A 12,093-nucleotide genomic window follows, 5' to 3' on the forward strand; every position below is an offset into this window, starting at 1 on the left:
TTTGTGTTATTTCATTTTTTTTCCCTTTAAATGTGAAAACCTTTTCCCGTTTTGAAGTTTTTCCTGCTTAAATTGATTTTAAGATGGCTTGCGGAAAGCAACACGGGGGAAAGGCATTGCTGCTATTACTTAAAAAGGATGTAATGTTACTCTCTCACGCATAGTTGTTGATAAATTTGATAAGTTATTCAAAACTTTTCTGGTTAGCAGAATGTGTTTGAGTTTGATTTATTTCACACTACTATGTAAAAAAAACCAATTTCAATAAGTTCCATTGAAATACAAAGTTTAGTAAAAACTAAATTCAATTTCAATTCATTCAATTTTGTAATAATCAAAATTCAATGTCCATTTGGTCTCTTGTCTAAAATTATTTTGGTCACTATTTGGTCACTTTTAAACATTTTGGTCACTATTTGGTCTCTTTTTTGAACATTTTGGTCACTATTTTCACTAGTTTTGAGGCCATGATCCGTGCTGAGCCCAGTGGTAAACCTGAATTAAAATAAGTGTTTAAATATATAAATGTGGGACATCGAAGAAGATTATTTAATTCTAACTGTTTGCAATGTCTAGTAAGTTTATATTTGTTATTTTCGTGACTTTGCCATCATAACATGTAGGGCTCCTTGTGCACTTCCCAGCTGTTCCAGTACCATAAAATAAATAGTAAATTTGATAAATAAATTTTAAAGAAAAGGCTATGGGACTCCACCATAGAAATTATAGACTAAAAAGGGTGCTGCAATCAAACAAAGGTTGAAAATCACTGATCATGGGATAAATTTGTTATAAAAGAAGTACAATGAACATACTTTAAGTTAGTAGTCTTCGACCATTTGACCTTGCGAGCCGCATTAAAAATTTCAGTGAAAACTGTAAGTTATCGAGTGATACTGCAGTAATTGGAATTTTAAGCTGGCATTCACAGAATCGCCATAGCTTTATAAAACTAATTAAATGCATGAAAATACTTGTTAATTCAGGAAGCATCTTGAAAAGTTTCCCACGGTATAACTTAATGACTTGTAGACTTGTGTGTGTGATCAAAATTATTACTTCATTTAATTGTCTTTAAATGTTGAATAGCTATTTCTTAATTGTGTTCGATGGGCCACTGCAAAGAGCTTCAAGGACCTGCTCTAAATACTGTATGCTCAAAAATTATTATTGTAGAAGTGTGAGCATCACTGTAGATATTTAAAGAAATATGTGCATGGAATTTTTATACAAATACAAATACAACGCCACAACAGGCAAAATGCCCAACGAGGTGGCTGATAAAAAGATGCCCATAAAAATATGGTTGTCATATGTTTCAAAAATACAGCAACCCAATTAAAAATGCAATTAACACAAATTACAAACAATATATACACATGATAAAATATTATACAATGCCCATAAAGAATACTTATGGTTGTCTTATTCTAAGAATGGATAGCTTCTCGATTTACCCCAACATGTTTATCGTATTTCTTTTTAAACGTGTCAATTGTGTTACAATTTACTACCTCCGGGGGTAAGCTATTCCATTTATTAACAACCCTATTGGAGAAAAATTCCCTGCGACACCATAACCTTGCATTGTCCCTCACCAATCGATACTGGTGTCCCCTTGTAACAGCAGTCGATTGGCGGTGTACTAAAAGTTCATGGTCCATCCTATTCATCCCATTGAAAATTTTGAACACTTCGATCATATCTCCTCGACACCTGCGTTCATCCAATGTAAACATATTCAAAAAATGAAGTCTTTCTTCATAACTCAAGCCCTGTGTGCCAATAAGGACACGCGTAGCTCTTCTCTGCACCCCTTCAACCAAGTCTATGTCCCTCTGTAGGTATGGTCTCCAAAACCTTACAGCATACTCCAGTCCAGGACGAACTAAGCCTCGAAAAAGCGGAAGAATGACTTTAGGAGAACGCGAAGAGACCTTTTTGAAAATGAGACCAAGCATTCTATTCGTTTTTTTTACAACCGCTGAACAATGTTCAGAAAACTTAAGTCGCTCGTCAATGAGAATTCCCAAATCGGTGACTCTAGTTGCATCCGGGATAGTGACACCATTCAACTCGTAAGAGAACCGTGGGTTGTTCGAACCAAAATGAGCGACCATGCACTTATCTACGCTAAACGTCATGCTCCATTCATTTGCCCATGCTGCAATCTTGTTTAAGTTGGTCTGGAGCAACTCCCTATCGCTTTCATTTCCGATTACCCCCATTAGCTTCACATCATCTGCGAATTTGCTAGTAATTCCATCGATACCCTGATCGAGTTTGTCGATAAAAAGTGAAAAAAGTATGGGGCCAAGGACACTTCCCTGAGGAACTCCACTTGTGACGTCTGTCCAACCAGAGAATTCCCCGTTCACCATAACTCGTTGCGACCTATCTCTTAACCATGATTCTATCCAATTCAGCAAGTTGCCCCCTATTCCAATCTCGTGTAAACGCTTCAAGAGTTTGCCATGTTGGACCCGATCGAATGCCTTCTGGAAATCAAGGTAAACAACGTCGACATTTTTGCTCTTACCCAAAGCCTTAGTCACGTAATCATAGAAGCAAAGGAGGTTAGTTACACGACTTCCCCTTCCTGAACCCATGCTGATTATCCGACAATACATTATTCTCGTCTATCCACTTCACAAACTGCCTTTTGATGATAATTTCCAAAATTTTCGAGAGGGAGCTCGTCAAACTCACTGGACGATAATTAGACACCACTTCTCTACTACCCTTCTTAAATATCGGAACAACGTTAGCCAGTTTCCAATCTCTCGGGACGATACCCTCAGCAACACTACTCCTGTATATCTGTGCGACTGGCCCCAACAATTCATTAGCACCTTCCCTGAGAACCCTGGGATAGATATCATCTGGTCCTGGTGCTTTGCTTGCACATACATTTCTTAGAAGATTTAGGACCTCCACGTCTTCCACTTGAATATCGTTGAGCGTTTTATTACCCCATGCAACACCCGTATATCGAATATCATTATCTCCATTAAAAACCGACGTGAAAAAGTCATTGAAAGCACTACACATGCCTACATTGCTCTCTACTTTTGAGCCTCCTATCAAGAGGGGGCCAACTGTCCCCTTACATCCATTATTGACGTATCGAAAAAATGATTTTGGGTCAGAGCCAATGTTATCTGCCAACCTAGATTCAACTTGCTTTTTACTATCCCTTATCGCTTTCTTCAACAGTCTTCTTTTATCAGTAAACAATGATAGGTCACCTCGTCCACTTTTATACTCTCTGAATGCTCTTTTCTTTTCAAGATAAAGGTTCCGCACGCTATCCGTGAACCATAGAGGGTGTGATGTACAAACACGCTTTTTTCGAACAAAGGGTATGACATCGTGCAAAACAGAGGACAGCTTCGTACTAAATTCTTCCCATTGACTTACCACCCCTACTGATTCCAACCGGTCTTTGAAAACTTCCGCTAACCTTCTTCGCAAAACATCAAAGATGATAGTTCAGAATTCAGTGTTATTCTGTTTTTGTGTTATTCCAGCTTGTATCTATATAATCAGTGTTTCATTGTTTTCCTCTTTGTTTTAGTGAGTTGTTGGACAATAAAGTCTTCTGCAGCATCCAAATTACAGTGTGTAGTTCAACCGGAAATGTTTGAAATTCTGTCTGTGGTATGTTGTTTCTTTTTGTGTGTTCAATATAAATGAGCGTGAAAGATTTTTCCCATGTTTTAGTTATTTTCACATTAACTTTTGTTTTTTTACCAAATTTTGACACCAAGTTTTATGCCATTTACAGTTATGTTCCATGAAGAGTGAATCTACTGATGATGATCGCATCAAAGACTGTAATTCTGCTATCTCATCTCTAAGTCTAGCTCATCTTCATCCCAGGACGTTAGAGGTTGCCATCAACACGTTGAAGCAGGTGAGTATCTATGAATATTATTAAATCAGATATAATCCAAAACTAAAAAATTCTTTTTTTTAAAAAATAATAAATCAAAGCTTCTTTTCATGAACATTGATTGAAGATTAGTTTATGATAAGATCAATTTATAATTCAAGACTTGAAAAATTAGTTTGTAAAATACTTTTGAAAAAAAATTAAGAAAAGAGACTTTCTAGATATTAATGCAGAAATGAACTTCAGAAAGAAAAGTTGGTAGCCTCTGCTGGGGGAATCTAATCCTGGCAACTGCGGTATCCTCTTTCCTCAACATGCAGAGTAGGATGAATCTCATCTGGGCATCAATATCCAGAAAGTCTTTCTGGGCTAAGAAAAGAAATTCTCTCGGAAACGACATATTATTGTTTGAGGCCAAAGGACTAGTTCATAAAAACGCATCAGTCTAAATTTGAGCAGTGACTGTAGAATTTAAAATGAAAATGACTGAATTTAATCCATAGAGAGATTAAATGCAAAAAAAATGAGAAATTTATATCTAAGTAGCTATAATACCCGCTCTGCCCAAGATTTCTTTAATTACTGAAAGGATTTAAAAAATGACAAACCATTATAAAGGCATGTAAAATATTATACATATACTGACCGGATTAAAGAAGTGACAAACCATTGTAAAGGCAATTTAATGAACGATGTTATTTCAACCCAAAATTGCAAAAAGAACCACAGCTAAACGCATTTCGAAACTATGTGAAGTTCCTTCATCAGTAGCAAAAGCAAAACAATAAAAGAAAAATATACTCCTTATAGCGGGAGTTACTCGCTGTTGTAGGCAAAAGAGTTAAATTCAAAATGAACCAGCAACAAGAGCAGAGGAGGAGGAGGAGGACGGGAAAAAGAGAAATGGCAGAGCCAATCACAAACGAGAACGTGATAGTGGTGCTGATGGAGAAGAATAATTATTGTAGAAACTGTTGCCAGATTTTTGAGAAGGGTGGTGTGCTAGTTAGGTCATTGGCCAACTGGTTTGAGTTTTTGTTGATGTGGAATGATTCGAAGAAGTCCAAGTCAGACGGTGAGGGGCATTTTTGAATGATTTTGGCAGCGTTTAAATGAGCATAGAAGATACACTGAAGAGCCAAAAAAACTGGTACACCTGCCTAATATGGTGTAGGACCCCCTGCGAACCCGCAGAAGTGCCGCAACATTACGTGGCATGGACTCGACTAATGTCTGAAGTAGTGCTGGAGGTAATTGACACCATGAATCCTGCAGGGCTGTCCATAAATCCGTAGGAGTAAGAGGGGGTGGAGATCTCTTCTGAACAGCACTTGCAAGGCATCCCAGATATGTTCATGTCTGGGGATTTTGGTGGCGAGTGGAAGTGTCTAAAGTCAGAAGAGTGTTCCTGGAGCCACTTTGTAGCAATTCTGGACGTGTGGGGTGTCGCATTGTCCTGCTGAAAGTGTCCAAGTTTGTCGGAATGCACAATGGACATGAATTGGTGCAGGTGATCATACAGAATGCTTACGTACCTGTCACCTGTCAGAGTCGTGTCTAGACATATCAGGGGTCCCATATCACGCCAACTGCACACGCCCCATACCATCACAGAGCCTCCACCGGCTTGAACAGTCCCCTGTTGACATGTAGGGTCCATGGATTCATGAGGTTGTCTCCGTACACGTCCATCAGCTCGAAGCAATTGGAACAAAGACTCGTCAGACCAGGCAACGTGTTTCCAGTATATCAACAGTCCAATGTCGGTGTTGTCGGGCCCATGCGAGGCGTAAAGCTTTGTGTTGTGCAGTCATCAAGGGTACACGAGTGGGCCTTTGGCTCCAAAAGCCCATATCGATGATGTTTCGTTGAATAGTTTGCACGCTGACACTTGTTGATGGCCCAGCATTGAAATCTGCAACAATTTGCGGAAGGGTTGCACGTGTCTGTCGCGTTTAATGATTTTCGTCAGTCAGCGTTAGTCCCGTTTTTGCATGATCTTTTTCTGGCTGCAGCGATGTCGTAGATTTAATTTTTTACCGGATTCCCGATATTCACGGTACACTCGTGAAATGGTTGTACGTGAAAATCCAAATTTCATCGCTACCTCAGAGATGCTATGTCCCATCTCTTGTGCGCCGACTATAACACCACGTTCAAGCTCACTTAAATCTCGATAACCTGCCATTGTAGCAGCAGTAACCAATCTAAAAACTATGCCAGACACTTGTTGTGTTATGTAGGCGTTGCCGACCGAAGCGCTGTACTCTGATTGGTTCCATATCTCTTTATTTGCATACTGGTGCATGCCTGCACCAGTTTTTTTGGCTCTTCAGTTTACTTAACCAACCAAGACTTTAACCACTCATCCATAGCCCAACACTGCTGGTCCTTTGACCATAAATTTGACTTTTCTTCTCCCAAAATCATTCACAAATGCTACTCACCATCTGACTTGGACTTCGAATCATTCCACATAAACCTCAAACCAGTTGGTCAACAACCTAACTAGCACACCACCCTTCTCAAAAATCTGGCAACAGTTTCTACAATAATTATTCTTCTCCATCAGCATCACTATCACGTTCTCGTTTGTGATTGGCTCTGCCATTTTTTTTTTTCTGCCTTCTTCCTCTGCTCTTGTTGCCGGTTGATTTTGAATTAGACTCTTTTGCGTACAACAGCGAGTAACTCCCGCTATAAGAAGTATTTTTCGTTATTTTTCTTATGTTGTTTTTTTTTTTTTTTTTTGCTACTGATGAAGGAACTTCCTATAGTTTCAAAGTGTGTTTAGCCGTGGTTCTTTTTGCAATTTTCGGTTCAAATAACATCGTTGATTCAATAGTCTTATCTAACCCAAAAGGTAATTCATTTTCCATTTTAAAGGCATATGCACATTGAAAACGCTTTGCTAGGGAACCACGATAACCAAAGCAAACATTCCGAAAGTTATTGTTGAGGCCCAGGAACCATTGTTGCCTGACGGTTTTTTGCCCATTTCGTGCATTTGCCCTGCTCTGACGAACTTTTAAATTAGCCTATTGTTCAATCCGGGTCCTGTTTAGTATATATGCAAAATTTTGGCGATGATCGATCTAAAATTGTAGATTTGTATAGAGAACATACACACACAGACACACAGAAAATCAATTTTATATATATACTAGGGGGGGCCAACCCCCCCCCCCCCACTTCTCTCCCGGACATATCTTGTTTATTTCGTCCCACTTCATCAGCGTGCTATGGAAAAGGGACGTGTGAAAGCACCAGCCTACTGAAGAAGCGAATTTTAATGAAAATAATAATAAAGCAACAAAAAACAAATGAGATTCATCAAGTATCCCCAGAAAACTTCCCCATGGGGGTCCCCAGATTCAATTCGCTGAATTTCAGTGGGGCCCCACACTGGATATATCTTGGGCTACCGATGTGTTGCAAATTTTACAATGTTAAACCACAAAAATCAATGAGATACATTCAGGGGCACCGAATTACAACCTGCCAACATTTCCATGAAGCCCTGACCTGCAAGCTTGTCGGACACCCCCCTGTGAGAATTTTTCATTTTTATCAATTTTACAACGAATAAAATCCAGGGCCCCACATCCAGTAGCGGGGACACAATACGCAGATTTTTAGTGGGGCCCCAGACTGGCTATATCTCGGGTTTCGGCTGTGGCAAATTCTACAACAGAAAAGAATGAGATTCCTCCAGGGCCCCCAAAATCAAACCTGTAAACATGGGGCCCCCGACTTGGAAGCTTGTCGGTCATCCCCCGGTGCGAGTGCCATGAAAAATTTTCATTTGTATTCGTTTTACGAACGAATAAAATCCAGGGCCCCCAAACAATTACCCGGGACACCAATTCGCATACTTTTGGTGGGGCCCCAGACTGGCTTTATCTCGGGCTTCGGCTGTTGCAAATTCTACAACAGAAAAGAATGAGATTCATCCAGGGCCCCCAAAATGAAACCTGTAAACATAGGGCCCCCGACTTGGAAGCTTGTCGGTCATCCCCCGGAGCGAGTGCCATGAAAAATTTTCATTTGTATTCGTTTTACCAACGAATAAAATCCTGGGCCCCCAAAATGAAACCTGTAAACATAGGGCCCCCGACTTGGAAGCTTGTCGGTCATCCCCCGGAGCGAGTGCCATGGAAAATTTTCATTTGTATTCGTTTTACCAACGAATAAAATCCAGGGCCCCCAAAATGAAACCTGTAAACATGGGGCCCCCGACTTGAAAGCTTGTCGGTCATCCCCCGGAGCGAGTGCCATGAAAAATTTCCATTTGTATTCGTTTTACCAACGAATAAAATCCAGGGGCCCCAACCAATTACCCGGGACACCAATTCGCATACTTTTGGTGGGGGCCCCAGACTGGCTTTATCTCGGGCTTCCGCTGTTGCGAATTCTACAACAGAAAAGAATGAGATTCGTCCAGGGCCCCAAAATGAAACCTGTAAACATGGGGCCCCCGACTTGGAAGCTTGTCGGTCATCCCCCAGTGCGAGTGCTATGAAAAATTTTCATTTGTATTCGTTTTACCAACAAATAAAATCCAGGTCACCCAAAATGAAACCTGTAAACATGGGCCCCGACTTGGAAGCTTGTCGGCCATCCCACTGAGCGAGTGGGATGGCCGACGTGAAATCTTCCCCGGGTACCACGACCCTGTGTTGGGAGCACTGCTGTTGTGTGTGTATATTATACATATATATACCTCTCGGCATGGACCTCCCCCCCCCCCCCACAAAGGAAGGGCTGACAGGGGCCACAACGATTCTTATCACTTTTTGATTTTTCACACTATAAATTAATCACAGAGGGGCCCCTGAAAAGCTGGTTTGGGGGCTCGAAATCTAAATTCCAGCCTAAGGGCTCTGCTGTAGGATGTAGGAGCCTCTTGGTACATGCACATAACATGGTCCCGATGGGTCAAATGGGTCCCGATATGTGAATATCGACCCAATATCGATATATGATATATGATATCATATCATATATCGATATATGATATATGATATCATATCGATATATGATATATGATATCATATCGATATATGAATATGAATGTGAATATCGATATATGAATCGAACCCACTTCCGTAACAGATTTCCGTCACTCAAAAATTTCACCCACTTCCGTCACTCGGTTGCTTAGCAACAGGCCCTTTTCGAGTTTGTTTGTGATTTTATATTATAGAATAGATAGAAAAATTTTAAAAATAATCATTATGGAAGTTAAACATTTTGTCGAAATATAACTTCAGTTCACAATCACGGAGAAATTGTCATTATATAACAGACTTCTAGCTATAAAGCGATTTTAATTTTTTACATATATAAATGGGGGAGGGGCGAAAGCAAGCTATAGGTAGATTTACTTTCCTTTTTGTTTTAAATAATTTTGCTGGAATATTCATTTAGAGTAGCTGCTTATACATATACAATGTTGATTGCATAACAAGATTTTGCACTTTATGGCAGGGCTGGAGAAGTCCCAGACACTAGGCCACCATAACGATAAAAAATTGGTACTAGTACATAAAATTTTGTATAGTTATTAAATTATAGATTGAGAGCAGTCCAAATTGTTTGGAATTTATAGCATCATTTCTGCTGACATGAAAGAGCGTCAATATGCCCTTAAAAAGTCAAAATAAGCATTATTTTGAACCTTTTTATTTAAAGTGAAATTTTTTTTTGGCGCCTAAAAAATTGTTCTGGTGTCTAGATTTTTTTTTTTTTTTTTTTTTTTTTTGTGATTTGTCCAGCCCTGCTTTATGGAATGAAGCAGTTTCTGCAGCTAGAGTATTCGCTGTGCTATGAAAATGTCCAATAACATTTAAAGCAGAGAAAGTGATTGAGACCTGTTTGCCTGGTGTCCAGTTTTGGAAGATTCCAGGAGAGGTGAGGACGACAACGATGTGAAAACCATAGGCTTAACCAACACACCCACAGAAAAAATTGTAGGGTTTTCAACCTCCCATATGGATAACAAGAAAATAAGATAAGGCATGTGGTGTTCTAATCTATGGGGAGATTCTGACCTTAGAGAAGGTATATGGTACTATAAGTATAGGGTACCTCTACACCTCTTCTAAGGTACTGACATTCCTTGTTTATAAACACCTATGACTAGGATGAAAAGATTTTTTAAATAAATGCCAGATTTTTTCTTATCTCTTTCTCCATTTTATGTGTAACTCTTAAACAAAGATAAAAGAAAACCATGCTTTTCTCGAGAATTTCCATTGTAATTATAGCAAATGTGTTCTGATTTTCATTCATAAATTACTCGCTATGAGCAAATACTTTTTTAATCTTCAACATTAGCTGTGACAATCACACATAATAGCGAGATTCTCTTTACAAGCCATACTCGTTATAACAGACACTTTTACTGTATATATATACCCTTCCAGAGATATGAGCAAAGTTTTGTTAATTTTTTTGTTTATTGTAGATAAGTCACAGCGGGTCATGGAGGTCAAGAGCAGCATCTGTATGCTTCTTGCGTCAAATGGTTTCTACTAATTTATTCAGAATATTCAGAAACGAGCAGCAGTTGACATCTGTGAAGGAGCTCACTCTCGAGCATATGCACGATGAGAGAGTGGAGGTGAGATTGTGATTTGCATTTATATGAGTTTATTGACTTTTTTCTTACTGATTCATTTTAAAATATCAGTAATGTACAAATTTATTGTTGTCACTTTCATTTGAGTGACTGTAAATGCTGATATTGTGTGAAACAAAGGTTGTACAACTTCTGGTTTGTGCAAAAGTGTTCCTAAAATAAATATCAATCCACACAATATAATATGATAAGTACACCAGTTTGTATGCCCGTGAGCTGTTATCTCACATATCTGGCCCGAGACTCAAAGAGTTGTGCACCCTTGCTTTGGAAGATCATCTAAATATAAACTCTTAAGCAAATGAATGAAGCTGCTCTGTATCATGTATATGTGGGGTTTTTTTTTGCAGGTGAGAGAAGCTGCGGCTCAAACTCTCGGAGGCTTATTGCATTGCGAAGTGATAAGTGTTAGCGAAAATCTATTGGTAAGGATGAACGCTTTGCATAAATAATTTTTTATTCTTGTTACACACTTTCAAACCTGTTTCTTTGAAAATAAATTGGAAGTGAAATAATTTGTGCATATTTCTGATGTGTGTGTGTGGTATCATAATTGCCTATCTGTGATCTCATAACAGAGATAATTATTTGGTTTGTGCATTCCAGTCTCTCTTCAAGAAAAAATGTCGGAAAAGTTCGAAGAGTAAACAAAGAATAAAACCGTCTGCACCTGGAAATTCTGTACTGAACTCTGAGCCTCCAGATCAACTGAGCAAAAGGCACGCTGGGATCTTAGGACTTTGTGCTTGTGTCAGTGCTTTCCCATATGACGTTCCAGATTTCATGCCAGATATTCTTATGGTGCTCAGCGATTATGTGCATGATTCGGAACCTATTCAGGTACACCCCCTTTTACATTTTGATAGATACTTACATATAAATTGTGTTTTTAATGAATGTAATCAGTTACCATTATAGAATCATATCTTGAGCAAAATTTATATACAGAGTGGGCAAAAAGTCTAGAAACTTTAAAAACTCATAAAAACCAGAAAAATAACCGAAATAAAAACGGTTTGCAGGGTAGCACCCCCTGAAGTTGGTTTTCTGTGGTTCCCAACTTTGAGGTGCAAATGCGAGCCGATCTCCCCGTTAAAAAGTCTCGCCACAGAGAGCAACAGGCCTACAACGTTACAAATATTCAGTCACTACACATCACTCACTTCACTTCTGAGATATACATGGCAGCACTGAAAAATCATACACAACACTAGATACGCACTCAGACTGTTAGGTACACGCACTTACACTTCCGGCACAACTCACTAGGTAGTAAATTGCCTATGGCAATAGACCCGAGTTGTGCTCAGTTTGAAAAAAAAAAAAAGGGTTAGCATCCCTAGGTCACAGGAATATTTTTAAGACAGGAAAAAAAATAACAAAAAACAGCCAATAGGTGGTACTGACGTACACAAGTTGAAGAAAAGATATGCAAATAACAAACAGAATGCCTCCAAATCGTTTATTTATTATCCACATTACCACCATCACAGGGATAACACATTGCAGGTGAGTCACAAATCCAGCAACGGCAGAGTGCCGAGTCTTCTCTGCG

At 39.2% G+C, this 12,093-nt stretch overlaps 1 protein-coding gene across 1 annotated transcript in view; it reads left to right on the forward strand.

The window, feature by feature from the left end:
* The window catches only part of LOC149080844 (proteasome activator complex subunit 4-like), a 61,055-nt gene that overhangs the window by 45,613 nt on the left and 3,349 nt on the right, over positions 1 to 12,093 (forward strand). The window contains exons 40-44 of the mRNA XM_089237512.1: positions 3,578 to 3,660; positions 3,788 to 3,916; positions 10,365 to 10,520; positions 10,889 to 10,963; positions 11,145 to 11,378. Of these exons, the coding sequence (XP_089093638.1) occupies positions 3,578 to 3,660; positions 3,788 to 3,916; positions 10,365 to 10,520; positions 10,889 to 10,963; positions 11,145 to 11,378 (677 nt within the window). The remainder of the gene's footprint in view (positions 1 to 3,577; positions 3,661 to 3,787; positions 3,917 to 10,364; positions 10,521 to 10,888; positions 10,964 to 11,144; positions 11,379 to 12,093) is intronic.

Source organism: Pholcus phalangioides, unplaced genomic scaffold (genome assembly GCF_987345545.1).
Source record: "Pholcus phalangioides strain wild (caught in Gottingen) unplaced genomic scaffold, Ppha-v1.0 ptg000010l_1, whole genome shotgun sequence".
NCBI lineage: Eukaryota > Metazoa > Arthropoda > Arachnida > Araneae > Pholcidae > Pholcus > Pholcus phalangioides.